Source organism: Eptatretus burgeri, chromosome 2, assembly GCF_056783735.1.
Source record: "Eptatretus burgeri isolate ZD-2024b chromosome 2, Ebu_testis_v1, whole genome shotgun sequence".
Classification (NCBI taxonomy): domain Eukaryota; kingdom Metazoa; phylum Chordata; class Myxini; order Myxiniformes; family Myxinidae; genus Eptatretus; species Eptatretus burgeri.
Genome location: NC_140962.1, coordinates 72,265,621 through 72,283,928, shown reverse-complemented (window position 1 = coordinate 72,283,928; position 18,308 = coordinate 72,265,621). Strand labels below are relative to the sequence as shown.

The window sequence follows — 18,308 nt, the reverse complement described above, 5'->3', positions numbered from 1 at the left end:
ATTTGTGGTTGAGTGAGCAATTTTGAATGTAAAATACAACTAAATTTAATGCCATGCAAGTCTGATTACCACATTCACAGGTGTGCAGTAAATATATAACTCTACATACATGGCTGTGTACGTGTGGTGTAGAAAATAAAGTGTTGACTGTCCAATAATGTTTTTCTACAAATGAAACAAAATCCTCCAAAAATAAGGAATGAGGAAGAAAAATACTTTGACTAATTATACGATCTTGTATTCAAAACTAAAAATAGACGATGGCACGAACTGGATTATCGTGTTCACAGACCGTTTTGACCGACACTAAAATGGTGGAAATTCTGAGCCGAATTCAGATGCCTTGTACATCTCCTGTCCTCACCTTCATCCTGTTTTCTCCAATCCTTCCCTTTAGTTGCCCCTTTATTCCAACTAATCAAACCTTCCTTTTCTCTAACATTTTCTCACTTTTATTTCATCTCAATCTAGACCATATCCCATTGCACACACGTGTGGTGTGTGTGCACAAACACACCAACTGAAGGTCATGAACTTCAGCAGGTACCTACCTTCCTTAGACGAGCTTTCTTCAACATTTTCGTGACATTTTGTTTTTGCCCAAGATATCGTTTTTATTTAAACCATAAATAATACTACATGTACACAAAACAAGAGGTTAGACAAGTGGCTGCTTCAGGTCAAAGAGGCCCGTACCACCTTGTACTGGATGGCCGACCACCAGGCAGGCAGAGGGAGAGTGCAGGAAGTCTGGAGTGCCTTTTGAGAGAGGACAGAGAGATCAGTATGTAGGACAAAGAAAAATAAGGTTGGGAGTATGGGAAGGGGATTAAAGATTTTCTAAAGATTGAGTTGAATAAAAAATGGAGTTGTTGCACTTGTAAGATATCAGATCCAGATCACAGGAGTAAAAAAATAACCATCCTTTACTCAATCACCGCCATATTCCTCTCCCCCTTCACGAGTGCCCTCTCATATCCAAGATCACACGAGCATTTACATCATCAATGTAATGACAGAACGCAAGGGTGGAAAGTGTAAAACAACTCGAAGAGCTCAAAGCATTTCACCATATTTTTGGTGATTAGACTTGTCCAAATTCACCTTTCTCATGGTGATAATATTTTAAAACTGACTTGGTCTTGTTGCCAAGTTACATATTGGCTCATTTTTTGATCAGCTTTGTAGTCCTCAAAGCAAATTCACAATTCAACAGGATATGCTTCTCTTTATGATGAAGCTCATGCTATTATGCTAGACGAGCTGAAGTACCCGGTAATACCCGGGAAATTTTCCCTATTTTCCTCACGCTAGTTAGACTGAGGCATTAGTTGTAAGGAGAAAATTAGGAAGGCGTCTTTTATTCCTCAGATTTATGGAAGGAAGGCTTTATGCTGCCGTAATCCTCAGAGAAGTCATAGTTGAAGGCGGCCTTGAGCCACTCAATGTTTCTAGCAGCAGTGGCAACTGTCCTTGATGTCCTGCCAAAACCTGGACCTAGAAAGCTGGAATGTGAGTTTTGTGCTTCTCTCGCCCGTCGGTGTGACGCTCTATTTGCAGTTCGGCGACGCTCTCTCTGCAGCCGACTCTGCTTGCCTGGCTCGTTCATGAGCAGATATGTCAGCAGTAAGACCTCTCTGTCTCTGTCTCTGTCTCTGTCTCTGTCTCTGTCTCTGTCTCTGTCTCTGTCTCTCTCTCTCTCTCTCTCTCTCTCTCTCTCTCTCTCTCTGTCTCTCTCTCTCTCTCTCTCTCTCTCTCTCTCTCTCTCTCTCTCTCTCTCTCTCTCTCTCTCTCTCTCTCTCTCTCTCTCTCTCTCTCTCTCTCTCTCTCTCTCTCTCTCTCTCTCTCTCTCTCTCTCTCTCTATCTCTCTCTCTCTCTCTCTCTCTCTCTCTCTCTCTCTCTCTCTCTCTCTCTCTGCAGCTGACTCCACTTGCCTGGCTCTTTCATGAGCAGATCTATCAGCAGTTAGCTGTTGCCGTGCGCGTGCAGTTCGAGAATTCAAGTAACAGGAGGAGAATGTGTATGTTTAAAAAGTCAACGAATACGAACATTTTGTATTTCAAAAAACCCCAGCGCTTTTAACCATGAAGCCTTTTGTTACGATTAATACGCCGGCGCACTATTCGAAAGCCTTTTTTTTTAATGGAAATTTTTTTCTTTTAAATATATTTTTTCATTTTTATGGAAAGCCACTTAGCGCATCCTGGAGCTGAATGTTAGGTCAATATGTGTGTAAAGTTTCATCAAGATCGGTTCACTGGTCTTGGAGCTTATTGGTTACGAACAAACAGACAGACAGACAAATAGACAGAAGGACTGCCATTTATATAGTAGATATGTAATTGCTCCCCTGAGCACCCCTGCTCACTGAAATGATTACACTGGGGAACAATTTTTTTCTTATCTGTTGCATGATATTTTTCAACTTATTTTATGTATGTTTTCAACACTGACTTCAAATCTGAAATTGGTTTTCCTCCACATGCTCCAGTTTTCATGCAATTTTAAACTTGCGATTTTCACAAAAATGGACACCCATTGCTATTTACATTCGGGATAACTTGAGAACTAGGGGTGCGATTTCGGACTTTAGTGGAAATATACAATGCCTAAACTGCTAAATAACTATAGACCGTATTCGTTTTGCTGCTAACGATTTGCTCACGATTTATTTGACATCAATTTTCTTTATCTTTATTGATATTTATTTATCTTTATTGATATACATTCTTTAACTTTATGTTTTTCTTTGCTTAAGATCTGATCATGGCTTCTTCAATAAGACATAAATGTGTAAATAATCCTGATGCATTCTGTTATGTATGTGGCAACTGCACACTACTTCGTCAAAAGCGCAATACAACATCGTTTGTAAGGCATGCCTATAAAGCCTATTTTGATGTTCCCCTTGGTGACTAAGACAAGAAATGGGCTCCTCATATTGTACGTAATAATTGTGAGGAAATGCTTCATGACTGGACAAAGGAAAACGAAAGGGTCTGCCTTTTGGAGTTCCCATGGTTTGGCGAGAACCCAAGGACCACGTAACTGACTGCTATTTTTGCCTGGTCAACACAAAGGGTGTCGGCAAGAAAAACCAGCAAAAGATCTCCTGTCCCTGTATTCCCTCAGAAATTCGACCTACTCCGCACTGAGGAACTCCCCGTTCCAGTCTTTAATGGTTTTGTCTTATCTGAAGATGAAGGCAGTGAACATGATCAGCAAAAGCACGAGGGTCGTGATGACAGGCTTCAAGAAATGGTTTCAGAATCCGAAGCCTCCTCATCTGATACCAACCAGTCATCAGCCCCTCAGCAGTTTAGCCAACTGGAATTGAATGACTTAGTGTGTGATTTGGGGCTCTCCAAGAAAGCAGCTGAGGTATTAGCCTCCAGGCTGTAAGAAAAAAAAATCTACTTGACCACTCTGCAAATATTTCATATTTCCGAAAGCGGGACCAGATCTTTGCCGTCTTTTTCTCAGAAGACAAGCAGTTTGTTTACTGCCATGATATCCCAGGTCTTCTCAGGCAATTAGGTGTTACTTCGTATAATCCAACAGAATGGCGATTATTTCTGGACACTTCTAAGCACAGCCTCAAGTGTATTCTCTTGCACAATGGCAATGTTTATGGAGCGGTTCCAGTTAGTCACTCAGTGCATTTGCGAGAACATAATGACATAAAAATGGTCATTGACTTACTCAAATATCACAAGCACAACTGGATCATTTGTGAGGACCTGAAAATGGTCAACGTTCTCCTTGGTCAACAGAAAGGCTTCACAAAGTTTCCATGCCATCTCTGCATGTGGGACAGCCGAGCTCGAGAGAAACACTGGATCCAGGAGTGGCCCATCCATGAAACTCTGGAAGCAGGGGCATGCCAAACATTGTGAATGACCCAATCATCAGCCGAGAGAAGATCATTTTTCCCCCACTCCATATCAAGCTCAGCTTGATGAAACAGTTCGTGAAGGCATTGAGTGCTGATGGTGAATGTTTTCAACATATAGTGTCTGCTTTTCCTGCTTAGTCTTTTGAGAAGATCAAAGCAGGTGTGTTCGATGGACCTCAAATTTGTGCCCTTGTACGTGATGAGGAATTTGTATGGAAGATGAATGACAAGGAGAAGACAGCGTGGCTGTCTTTCGTCGCAGTTATACAAAACATTCTTGGTAACAAAAAGGCAGATAACTATGAGTTTCTGGCTACTAGAATGCTGTTGGCTTTTTGTGATCTTGGGTGTAACATGAGTGTCAAGCTCCATTTCCTGAATAGTCACCTTGATCAATTCCCTGAGAACCTTGGGGCTGTAAATGAGGAACAGGTAGAGCGCTTCCATCAGGACCTCATGACGATGGAAGAGCGCTACCAAGGGCAATGGGACAAAAATATGATGGCAGACTACTGCTGGAGCATCAAACGAGATTGCCCTGTGAAAGTCCACAAATGCAAGAGCTACATGCACAAATTCTTGCCTGAATAGGACCTGTTTGAACTTTGCATTCCATCCTTATCAATTGTTCTGAATCACCTGTCATCTTTATGTCGAAATATATGTTAATTTAAATTTTTTTTTAATTCAAATTGTAACTTACCAAATAAATGTTGAAAATGTTGAATTGCAAAATATGTGTTTAATATAAATTTGCTTAGAATACAAATTGTAACTTTCTAAATAAATGTTGATAATGGTGGATTGCAAAAAATCTAGAGCTTACAGAGAGAAGCTAACTTCAGATTTGAATTCAGCACACTCAAATTAGGTAAGATCAAGTGCTGGTATCAATGCAACAAAAACTTTGTTCCCCAGTGTTATGTATTGGTGAGCCATAAATGGCCTCCTCATCACACTCACATTGGTCAAAAGAATCAAAGTATATAATGAACAATACTTTCACGCAAGTGATGGTGTTGCATTCATCTATCAATCCTTTTTTACTATGCATACCTATTTGTTTTATTTTGCATTCTTCTACCTGTTGATTATTGAGTGCATCCATATGTATGTGCTTGGATCAGATGACTTGCAATGATGACGAGTGATGTTTTTTATTATTATTATTATTACTTTTTTTTTAAGCACTTTCTTTCACGACAAATTAAAATCAATGATGAAGTGATGGTGCTTCTCACTCCGAGATCACCTTGTGTGATTGCTGTGTTATTTGAGATTCTGGATGAGAATTTTGATTCTGTACTTTGGTGTGTTCTCGGATTTGGAGTTTCTGATATTTGTGCAATATTATTACTCACACACGTTTTTTTTTTGTAATTACAGTGTTCTTTTCTTCCCCCCCCCCATTCCTGCTTCTTTACAGTAGAGGCCAAAAACATTGGCACCCTTTCACTTTTTTCAAATAATGCACCATTTCTTCCAGAAAATTGTTGAAATTAAAAAATATTTTCGTATCCACATACACACTTCTTTGGTTTGCAGTGGAACAAAACAAGAAAAGCTGAAAAAATTACTAAATCTTAGCTTATTTCACACCAAAATCCTAAAATGACCCAGATAATATAATTGGCACCTTTCAGAAGATGTTAAAAATAATTAGATCGCAAGCAGATGATTCTCCTTTACTTTGGAATTGAACTCACCTGTGGTGAATTGCAGGTGCCTGTAAAATAAAAATCACTCATTGAACCAGTTTGAATATAGAAAAGGAGTCGTTCTGCTGTTTTGTGTCACTGTGTGCACCACAATGAGCATGGAGAAAAGAATGAAAACCAGAGAATTGTCCGAGGAGGTCAGACACAAGACTGAAGCCAAGCATGGACAATCTCAAGGCTACAAGTCCATCTTCAGAGACCTTGATGTTCCTCTGTCCACCGTACACAATGTTATCAGGACGTGGCCGCAAGAGAAAACTCGATCGAAGATTGCAGCAAAGGATTGTTCAAATGGTGGAGAAAGCACCTAAATCAACTGTCAAACAGATTCAAGTTGACCTTCAGATCCAAGGTACAACAGTTTCAACTCGCACCACCCATCACCAACTCAATGAAAGGGGGTTCTATGGTAGGAACCCAGGAGGACCCCACTGTTGAGAGAAAGACAGACATAAGAAAGCCCAACTGGAGTTTGCCAAAACACACCTGAACAAGCCAAAATCCTTCTGGGGGAATGTCCTGTGGACAGATGAGACCAAATTAGAGCTTTGTGGAAAAGCACATCATCTCTATGTTTACAGAAAACAAAATGAAGCCTTCAAAGAAAATAACACCTTTCTACAGTCAAACATGGAGGAGGTTCAGTGATGTTTTGGGGTTGCTGTGCTGCCTCTGGCACTGGGTACCTTAAATGTATGCAGGGCATCATGAAATCAGATTGCCAAGGCATTTTGGAGCACAATGTTCAATCCAGTGTCAGAAAGCTGGGTCTCCGTCGGAGGTCATGGGTCTTGCAGCAGGACAATGACCCCAAACACTTCAAAAAGCACCCAGAAATGGTTCAAGATAAATTGCTGAACTGTTCTGAAGTGGCCATCAATAAGTCCAGATCTAAATACCATTGAACACCTGTGGGGAGATCTGAAAACTGCAGTTGGGAGAAGGCACCCTTCAAATCTGGGAGAACTGGAGCAGTTTGCACAGGAAAAGTGGGCCAAACTACTAGTGGAAAGATGTCAGAATCACATTCATGGCGATAGGAAGTGCTTGACTGCAGTTATTTTATCCACACGTTGTGCTCCCACACAAGTTGAGGGTGTCAATCCCATTTATTTTTATTTTCTGATTTAAAAGGATAGATTACGTTCTAAATCAAAATCAAAGGTTCTGTAATATTAACAGTGAAATAAAGAATTGTGGAAACAAAATACTTTTATCAATTTCAACTGATTTTAGAGAAAATTGTGAGTTATTTGAAAAAGTGCAAGGGTGCCAGTATTTTTGGCCTCAAGTGTGTATTCGTGTAATGGACTCATTAATTATTGATACTTTTTCACATCCTTAGTTTGGCTTTCAACTATTCCCATCATCCCATTGTATAGGAAGGCTTATGCAAATGTTTCTAACCCCTATTGGCACAATATATATATATATATATATTTTTTTTTTTAATTATATGCTCATCTATGAACATTTTTTGTTAGTTAAAAAAGGAAGGACCTGTGTTGAAAACATTAATAATTTCCGAGGTCTATCTGAAGATGTTGTGAAAGGTCACTTTTTCTCCCATTACCCACTGACTGTGGGTCTAATTTTGAGAAACCAAGCTACAGAGAAGAAAAACGTGCATCAGGATGAATTGTACACTGGTGAAAGGAAAAGGGGGGGGGATGGGCAGTAAGTGTGGACATTTAAATACATCGTGTGTGTCTGTGTGTGTCAATTTTTACTTACCCTGAATTGTTGCCTGTTTGAGAAAAGCCATGCTAGTCTCAAAGGTCATTTGCTGCAGAGGTGAGGGTGATGTAGCCATTGAAAAACGGTTGCAAGCCACATAGGACCCAGAAGCACACATATTGTCAGCCACGAGAGATAAGTGTCGTGGATCGATGGTTATGCCTACCAAAGAATAAAGTGATAGAGTGCAAACATGTATCTCTATTAAAAAAAAATGTTAAAGGCTCCAGTCTCAGAATGAGTCCTCATCGAGGCCAGGCCTTAAATTAAAAAAAAAAATTCACAATATTTTGGTGATTCGACTTGTCTGAATTCACCATGTATACTTACCTTTCTCATGGTAATTATATTTTAAAACTGGCTTGCTCTTGTTGACAAGTTACATCTTGGCATATTTTTTGATCAGCTTTGTAGTCCTCACAGCAAATTCACAATTCAACAGGGTATGCTTCTCTTTCAGATGAAACTCATGCCATTATGCAAGATATCTAATACCATGAGCTTCCCTGCTCACTCATGATTGTTGGTGAGCAATTAATGGCTTTTTCATCCCACTCACATTGGACAAAATAATTATAAAATCCCATCAATATCAACCTCGATATGATGCACCCATCCAATCCTTCCTCATGATTGTGGCCTCCCATCACCTGTTCATTAGGACCAAACACTCCTGTTACCACCCAGCAGACTCTTACCGTAAACTGCAAACACATCCCTGACTTCCCGTTGGATGACACTGACAGCAGCTTCAATCCCATAGACCGTCATCATTTCCATAATGTTGTTGCAGTAGAGTCTGTTTAAATCCAGAACCTAAGAACCACATATGTATTATTCTTAAACTCAGCAGTGCGAGAGAAAAATAAAAAGATTTCTTCGCAAAATCAAACCAGCACAGACTTTGGAAAAACATTTTTTTTAGCAAGTTCAACAAAGAAAAAAACTGCTCATTGCATTTTTCTTTTTGAGTCCGAATTATGATTCTATCATGCTGTTTTACCACATATACCTTTGGGTCACCCATTTGTGTTACATTGCCAAGAATAAATCTCGTGCCTCTTCCATGGGCCTGTTCTAAAATTTCGAGAAAACCCTTCAATCATACTGGAAGAGATAAATGCCAAGGTGTTGATAGAATTTAACACAAATTACACATGCAATTGCCAAATGGGCCATAAATATTTGCTGAATATAAAAAGTTAAAATAACATTCAATAACAAGCAATAATTTAGAAAAAGTGACAAAAGCCCATTCTAAAGTTTCAGCCCAAAGGAAGCTTTCATGAGGAACTTCACACATTCTGCTTGAACTGACTAATGCCCACCTATAGAGAAAGCGAGAGCTACATAGACCCATAAAAGAACCACGAGGCTCATCATTGACAATCTCTTGTGGAACACAAACAAAAACAACTAGAGGGGGAGCACTCGGTAGAGTGCAAAACCTCCGCCGCCAATACTGCAAGGTCACTCAAGTGAACCTGATATCCTATTCATTCAATTTGACGTCAACAGTGCTCACAGAGTTATAGTTTGCAACTTTCCCTTTTACTTTTAACTTTTACATACTCAATTCATTCGTCATAACTAGATTCCTTGAGACAGAAATTGATTTTACGTGGGTATATCCACCTGAAGTTCCAAAATCAGCCGCAATTATAATTTTGGTATGTTTTTTTGTTGGAAATCACTTATAACATGTAGAAATGCAAAAAAAAAAAAATCGAAATTTGGTTGAAAAAAATTGCAAAATTGTTTTTTTTTCTCTAACAATTTTTTTTTGTGTTGGGGGGGGGGGTTGGAAATCACTTAAAACATGTAGAAATGCAAAAAAAAAATTCAAATATTTTTCAAATATAATCGAAATTTTTTTTGAAAAAAAGGAAAATTTTCTAAGTTTTTTTTTCTCCAACATTTTTTTTTTGGTTGGAAATCACTTAAAACATCTGGAAATGCAAAAACAAAAATTCAAATATTTTTTCAAAATGGCCGCCATAGCGGCCATATTGGACTTTGGACCAAGTCCAAAATCTAATGGCATGATCCTTGGACCATACATAATCCCCCCACCAAGTTTCGTCGAAATCCATCGAGGAGTTTTTCCATAATACTGTTCACAAACAAACAAACAGACAGGGGTAAAAACAGTAACCTCCGTCGATCTTCGATGGCGGAGGTTAAATATTGCATGGGATATGTTGATGTAAAAATGTTCCCTCTCATCATCAAAATTCTCTCTCAACATTACCTCCATTGTTAGAATGACATGATAGGCAAGAGATGGGGTACATCTCTTGCCTATCTTGATAAGAGAGCCTTTGAGCTCTCTTATCCAACCAAGATATTCTAGTTTTGTATTTTTAATTAATTTTCTGAAATTTGTAGAATTTTGTTTTTCACTTGGAAGTTGTGGGTTACGATGTGTAAATAAAGATGGAAAAGTCTGATTTAATGTAATTTTAATCCAGGCTAAAAGACAACAAAAGGTGAACATTTTGAAAGGGGGTGTAGACTTTCTATAGGCACTGTAGTTATTGTACACCGCTCCTTCCCAATTCCATATCCAGGTGATGCATGACGTCATCGTCGGGTGCAGAAAGGAATACTCAGTTTTTACTGTTTGTTTTCTTGTTTGTCCAGGCGATATCTCAGCCATTATTTTAGCTCAGAAGCTGAAATACGAGGACAAATAATGAAGATGTGCTTTGACAAAAACGGTATTTTTGATTAATTGATTAATCAATTAATTATTCATTTTTCGATGAATTATTTAATTATCAAAAAGTTAAAGATTCCGCTGAAACAGTGGTGGTTTTGTTATGCTATTAGCCAATTGATTAAGAAATTAATTTTTTACGATCATTATTAATTTCGTTTAATTATGCAATTATTCAGTTAATCAATTATTGTACACAGCTCCCTCCCAATTCCGTCTCCATGTGCTGTAAGGCGGCATTGCTGGGTGCTGAAGGCTCCCCGGCAATGTCTCGTGCTGGAGGATTTGTTATTTATTTATTTGGCATGAGGACAGTATACTTTGAATGTACCTCTACTTGTATCAAGTTTGGCCAATATTCCATCATTAATGAGCCCAAAGTTCACAAGTGAGCAGATTTATACTGCTCACAGCAGTTCACAGCAACAGATTTATACCTCACATGACCTCTGACCTTTGCCCTCTTGACCCCATAATCTAATCAGTTCATACTTACATCATTATACATACTTGTACCAAGTTTGACTTTGATCCCTTAAGCCGTTCTTAAGTTATCACGATACTGAAAACCTATCATTGACGGATGGACGGACAGCCGGACGAACAATCCAAAAACATAATGCCTCCAGCGACTTCGTCGGTGGAGGCATAAAAAGGTAAGCAATTGTGTGTTTGCACCCAAGAGAAATTCTAAATTATTGTCCTGATCTACGGAGTTCATGTGTTGCTGCAAATCCAGAAATCAATGAAAAAAAACAAGCAATCAGGTGCTGCATGTGCACAAGTGAATCTCTATTCTATATTTGTTGAGTGTCATTAGTATAATGGCAACAAATTAGACTTAATAACTAAGGCGCGCGCGCGCGCGCACACACACACACACACACACACACACACACACACACACACACACACACACACACACACACACACACACACACACACACACACACACACACACACACACACATACACACACACACACACACACGTAGGAAAAGTGTGACATTCTTGCCTTTCCATGATTGAGCATCTCATGGAAGTTCAGTCCCTCAGTTTTCAGCAGCAGCTGTTCCTCTTGGTTGCCTTTCCTTTCCGCATGTAGAAAGCAGCGAGATATTCCCTTGGTTTCTCTCACCATTGCTTCTTTGGCCATCCCATGAACCAAGTTACACATGTCTATTGATGTGTTGATGGGTAGCAATAGGCTTAGCTTGGGGATCAAGGATTGGGAAAGGGATGAAGAACACGCTTAATACATGTCAACACTTGTTTTTTGGCAGTTTTGAGAAAACATTACAAGTTACCTTTTTGAGCAATGCCGAAATAAAAAAGGATGAGGGGCGTTCACGTTTTGGGAAAGGAATTGTACTCACAATAGTTCAAGCATATAAATGAGTAAAAAAGTAAAAATAGCTTGACCAAGAGCACTTTTTCTCTTTTGTATACATCGTCAAGGCTCGTGGAAAGGCAAGTACACTGAATGGATCAGGACGTGACAGACAAAAACAGGACGCAAAACACACATGATTGGAGAAGGAAACTCCAAGAAGGAAAAACTGGAAAATGAGGAGGGATTTGGGTTGGGTTAATGAGGGTAGAAAATATTGTGGTTATGGATTGGGGATGATGTGAGATTGTGGTGAACAGCTGTCTTTAAGACTTGGAGGGAAGAATGACATTGAAGAGGATGCGGAAGTAGATTCCACAAATTGGGGGGGGGAAGAGAGGAACAGATGAGTGGAGGTGAGTAGTGACCCTGGATTTGGGTAGTTTCACCAGAAGGGGTTGATGGAGGTGCCTGCAGAAACCTTGGGGGGTGGGGGTGACAAAGCATGGAGAAGGCAGAGGGTGCAAGACCAGAAAGGAGGCAGAAGAAGACAAAGAGACCACCGACTTGTCTGCAATGGTAAGGAGATAAGCCCACAGACTCAACTTCAGCATGGGAGATTCCAATAATCTTGAAGGCTTTGGTTTCCACTGTGTCAAGTTGAGGAAGATGTAACTTGGTCTGAAAATGGCATCTATGAACAGTTTAAAGATGGACAGCTTTGTCAAAAAATGTTTGCTAAAGTTTCAAGCTCCTTGTCAAAAAGGAAGCAACCATGAGAAAGGTCATGTGCAAGGGTCTTAATTACCTCCACCACCAAAGGTGAAGAAGGTAATGTTTTCACCCCTTTCTGTCTGTCTGTTTGTCTATTTGTGTGTAGGATATCTCAAAAAATTGTGGACTGATCCGGATGAAATTTTGTGGACAGAATCGGTGTGTGACAAGCACAAACTGATTAGATTTTGGTGAAGATTCAGATCCGGATTCGACTGTGAGAATTTTTTTAAGTGATTCTTCACCATTGAGAGGTAGGGCCAAAAACTACATATAGCATATTTGAAAAATGTCTTGGGCCCGATTTGTTCTTTCGATCAGGCATTGCGTGGCGGAGGTATGCACTCCACAGAGTGCCCTTCTAGTTTTGTTATTGTGAAGGGTTTGATTTGAAAGAAAGGTAACATGACAATGCAAATGGGAAGTGGTGGTAATTAATATTTAGTATTACAATCATGAGAGAATGGTGCATTATCATCACAGGAGTCAACTGATGGCATTGGGTGGTGAGGGGCACTAATGGCATACTTGGCGAAATAGCAACCAAATACCACTAAATACCAAGCCTTGCACACCACCAATTTGGTTCAACTTTCGCAACATGGAGGCGCAACAGGGATTGCAACCAAGCTGCACCCCAATACCAGGTTTCCAGAAATTTCAAATATCTACAACTCCCAAAAGCAAAGCCAAGGTGGGTCCAATAAACCCTCAACACATTCCTTGTCCCTCCTCCCTCTATAAGACGGTACCAAGCCAGTCTCGCTATCCTGCTCTGCTGCTACAACACTGACAGTTACCATGCACTGAATTGGCCTGCTTACCCTCAAAGGAAATGTTTCAAATCACACTTTCAGCTTTAAAATGGAATAAAACTCCAAGTGACTCATTCATGAGTTTTGTCATACATCTTTGACAAACCCTAAGAGCACCATTCTATCATGATTATTAACAACTGTTTTATTTGTTGGAAAAACTTCGCGTGTTTATTTCCAGAGGCACAGGACCTCATGCACACATTTGATTGGTAGTTTTGGAGCACTTCAGACAGATGAAATGTCCAATACGTGACATGGTAACGATGAAGACAGGTTGTAGTATGGCACCAGTAATTCTAAAATGCCAACAAGACAAACTATTTTAGTAGTATACAAAACCAAGTCAGAGTCAGAGAAGAGCAAAGTGTCAGAGCAAAACCGCAACGTATGGATATTGGGACAGTGGAACAACAGAAGTATGCAACAAAGAAGGGAAAGAATGAACCAGAAAAAGAGGAGATATAGGAGGGGAGGAAAGGCAGTAACCTGCAAGAAGAGGGTTGGGTGAAAGGGGGGGGGGTTAATGTTGGTAGAAAATATGGAGGATGACATAAGATGGCAGAGTACTGCCTATACTAGTTAAATGGCTTGAGGGAAGATTAGGATTAAAGGCGGTTATTGCTATGAATTTGCTGAAAATGGCAAACAACAGTTGTTCTTATTTTTGAACGATGAAACAGCTTGAACGTGTTCCATTCATCCACAAATGAACACTGCATCATTTCCATGATGCCATTGAAAGGTGGAAGTTGTTACTATCTCTCACTTTTGCAAGTCAGGTGTTAGTTTGCCTTTTGGCAAAAAGAGAGTTTGTAACTTGACTATTCTTATGACATGGTAAACATATTTTTATTACTTGAACTTCAAAATCTGATTCCGTGTCAAATATATGGAAATAGTGCAAAACCGCCAATCCTGAAGGGCGATTTAAATTCGTCTTTAAAAAATAAGTGACCTAAGATGATGCAAATCTTAACAATAGACAGGGGAGAAGTAATTGGGTTTAAGATATGGGGCGAAAGTTAAATTAAGAAAACAAAATTAAAGAGGAGAGGAAAGTTACACTGAAGGAGTTATAATGACAAACCTCACACCACCCTGTCGATGAGTTGTATGTATAATTGCTTATGGAGTGGGAAAGAGACAAAACAGCATTCACTCTGTCAATGTCCAATGACGAAGTTTTCACACCTTTCTTGGGCCTAGGGTGGCTGGAATAGAAAATATTGACATTGCACTCAGAGGGCTCTATTGCAACCCAAAAATCAATAAATCGGGACTTTTTCGTCGACAAGTGTAATCCTTACACTTTAAGTTGTTGAAAGCTTTCAACTTCCTCCCTTTGCTTTTCTTCTACCTTTTCTTCCTCTTGCTTCACCTTCAAGCCTTCTTCTTCTTCTTCTTCTTCTTCTTCTTCCTCATCCTGTAATTCATCTTTTATTTCATCCAAGTCTTCATCACTTTCATATTCAACCTGGAACATAGGTGGATAGAGAAGAGATACAGAAACGTGGATTTAGTTGAAAAGACTTGCTTTCACAATTAACAAAGTTGCAACGAGTTGAAGGATCTACGAGTTTTTAACCCAACAAGCATGCTGATAGTCAGACTATGTTAAATGCTCAAACAAAGCAATAGCAGGACTGGTGCCCATAGTAAGTCCTTGATGGGTGTTGAAAAATATCCTCATGCTAATATTATACATTACCCACTCTATGTGGAACATCCAATTGATGTGGTTTGGGGGAGAGGGGGGGTGGAGGGAGACACATACAGAAAAAAAGTTTTTGTACAAGTAATCAACTAAGAGAGCAAAAAATAAAGATTTTTTTTTGTAAATACACCAATTGGTGGAAGTATGTTGTGTCAGAATGTTTCATTTTTTTGGGAGCCAAGACAGCCTTGTGGAAAGATCATAATTTGTTTCGCAACATCTCAATAAACCTCACACCACCATGTCGATATGTAGCATGTGTGCAAAGAAGGCAAACAAAAATAATTTTATTTGAGAAAGTAAAGGGAAAGGAGGATGAGTGAAGGGACAGGCGTAACGAAGGAGAGGGAAGGACAAAGGAGCCAAGACAGCCTTGTGGAAGAGCATACTTTGTTGATAAACATTTCCTGAAGAGCGATTTAAATTAGTCTTTTCCCACTCTTCCCTCCAGGTCTTCAAAACAGTTGTTCACCATCTCTTATCTTCCCCCATCCGAAACCACAATCTTGTTTCACCCCGTTAAATCTACCCCAATCTCACCTCCTTCAAATTTGCTGCTTTCCTTCCTGAAAGCTCCTGTAGTGTCCATTTTGTTTGCCCCGTGTACCCCGCCCCGTCCCTCTTCCTTCCACAGATCTCCTCATGTCTCTGTTCCTCACCGTTTTGTGCTTCCCTCTCCCGCCCCTCTTATACGTTCCGTGTGTTAGCTCTTATATGAGCCTCAACATCGTATATATATATATATATATATATATATATATATATATATATAAATAATATAGAACATATAATATATTGTTACGGCCACGGAACCGAGTGTATAATGAGGGGGGTTAATCCTCATTTCTCCTTGGAAGGGTCGGACCTGGGGCCACCGCTCACAATTAACTTCATGGTACGGATGGTGGGTTGCTTTACAACCACGAACGCCAATCAGTTAACTATGAGTTACAGTGTCCACCGTCTAATTTGCCGTTTAACTCGAGGTCACGTGGCTTCCTGACCAGTGGACACACCCTCGGCGATGCCCAAATCTTATCTTGATTAGATCTTCAGTCGGGCAGCCTTACATTTACCGCTGATGCGTGCCGACTATAACAGGTTAATAAGTTTGGGAATTACCTTCCAGTCTATCTCGGTTAGACAATGCTGGATATATGGAAGGAAAGTGTATATATATATATATATATATATATATATATATATATATATATATATATATATATATATATATATATATATATATATATATATATATATATATATATATATATATATATATATATATATATATATATGGAAAGCATATCAATGGAAGGAAAGAATGAGCACGGACAGGTTGAAACGTCAACAAGGAATTTTTAATGAAGAAAAATAAATAAACAGAAGAACTTTTTATTTCCTTGTGGTGGAAATGGATGACTTCAAATTAATCAAAATAATCTCAAACAAATAAAGAATTCAACAGGCATTGATAGAAAAATAGACAAAGAGCAGACGCTTATCACTAAGCCTTACTTAACAATTAAACACGAGACATGGGTACCCAGATCATTTTGCGGAGGGGGAGGGGGGGAAGAAATCCAGTCTTGCCTTACCAAAGCAAAAGTCGTGCGTCCAATAAAACAACCCAAAATGTGTGAGCGTGCCTTGGTCCGCTGCCAGCACCCTACCTCGCCATGCACCCACCCACCTACAGGCTCGAACACCAATCAACGTCACGTCATCACCCCCAGGAATCTGGGACTCCAATAATCATGAACGCCAAGAATCAGGTCCCCCAAGAGCGGGTCCAGAGCAGAACCAGCAGGAATGGTCCAACCGTCAACCGTGAGGAGCTATCAGGAGCGTAACGAACGGGCAGCTGAAAAGGAGCTGTAACTAACGGGCAGGAGCTGTAAGACACCATCACCAATGGTCAGGAACTGTCACCAACGGGCAGAAGCTGTAAGGAACCGTCACCAATGGTCAGGAGCTGTAACTAATGGTCAGGAACTGTAAGGAACCGTAAGGAGCTGTTAGCAACGGTCAGGAGCTATCTCCAACCATCAGGAAAGCTGAAAAAACATACATATATATATATATATATATATATATATATATATATATATATATATATATATATATATATATTAATAATGTATCACAGAAAATGTATATAACATACATGATATATATACGATATATATAAATAATATATGTAAGTAATGTATACAAATAATATATACAAATAATATATACAAATAATATGTATATATATAAATAATATGTATAAAAAATTACCCCCGGTTGGGGGTGACTGTCATCTCTGAAGCCCTGTAGATGTGGATCTCTGATCGGCTTAGAATGGCTTTGATGTCGTCTTGTCTTTTGATTCAACGTACAGACGAAAGCCCGAGAGTAAAAAGGATAGAAAACCTCAGAAATCAAACTACATTTCTGAGTTATCCAGAGATAGATTTTGAAAATGGTTGATTTGGAACATTTATGATCAATCTGTCCACAAAAGGATAGAAACCGGACCTCAGAAATCAAACCGTATTTCTGAGTCATAAATGGCGGATGATGATGTTGCGGATCCGGGGTGGCAGGAATCTGACCCGGTCCGTGGTGCCACCCTCGCCACCACCGTCTCCGGGAGTCTATAACGCCGGCCGGCTCGGCACAGGCCTCGGGTCACGCGTCTTTAATCGCGATACCAACGTAATCCTGGACCTTACCAGTTGGGGAGATAGAACCCCAAGTTACAGACTGGCTTTGTCAGTGACCGAGCGGAGTCGACCAGTCTGTAACCATTTTGGTCTTGTATGCCAATCGAACGGATCGTTCCTCGACGCGACACGCATTAATCCATAGCGGCAACTTCATCAGAATTTACCAGATTTATTGGGGACATCAGGGATCACAACACAAGCAATAACACGACAGTGGTTTTATTAACAATCAACCCGTTCTTAACTTGGGAACCACGGCTAAAAGGTTTCGAGGGGATTACTACGAAATACGCCTCATACAACACGTGCAAACAAACATGCATGCAGGACAAGACAGAGTACTTGGTGATGGCTCATGGACGAGAGGACCATGTCCCAAAAGTACGAAGGTCGCTCGTAAAAACCAGAGGGTTTCCACGGGTTCGAACTCCCGCTCGAATGTGCCGCACAGCAAGAAATGGCGGCGCAGCACTCCAGCTCCCGCCCAAGTCACCGCGTGCGCGGTTCTCCTCAGCGCGCTCCGGCACCGTGCCACGTCGACGATGCGAGATCGCCGATCTCTTTCTAGGGTTCAGCACACGAATCCCGGCCTTGTCTGTTCTCCATACAAGGTCCCAGTCGAGGTCCGAGTTCCACAGGCGGATCACAACATGTCGAGCCGTGAGGTGAGCAAGGAGCGTCAGACCCTCCGGCGTATCCTCTCCGGCCTTCCCGCCTCGAAGCCCGACTCCCGCTTCGTCCCCTCATTTCCTCTCTCGGTCGAATCACCGACGTGCAGGTCGGTTCAGCGTCTCTCCCGGCAGACCCAACACGGTCCCTCCTTCGTTCGCTCGTCTTGAAGCGACTCCAAGCACGCCTCGAGAACCCGGCCGTTCCTCACACACAGCA

At 40.4% G+C, this 18,308-nt stretch overlaps 1 protein-coding gene across 1 annotated transcript in view; it reads right to left on the bottom strand.

Moving 5' to 3' along the window:
- The window catches only part of POLR1A (RNA polymerase I subunit A), a 149,987-nt gene that overhangs the window by 277 nt on the left and 131,402 nt on the right, over positions 1-18,308 (bottom strand). The window contains exons 30-35 of the mRNA XM_085869794.1: positions 14,300-14,466; positions 14,080-14,203; positions 11,086-11,283; positions 8,050-8,167; positions 7,349-7,513; positions 1-759 (exon numbers count right to left, since the gene is read on the bottom strand). The exon at positions 1-759 is cut by the window's left edge and continues 277 nt beyond it. Coding sequence (XP_085725920.1) covers positions 659-759; positions 7,349-7,513; positions 8,050-8,167; positions 11,086-11,283; positions 14,080-14,203; positions 14,300-14,466 — 873 coding nt within the window. The 3' untranslated portion in view covers positions 1-658. The remainder of the gene's footprint in view (positions 760-7,348; positions 7,514-8,049; positions 8,168-11,085; positions 11,284-14,079; positions 14,204-14,299; positions 14,467-18,308) is intronic.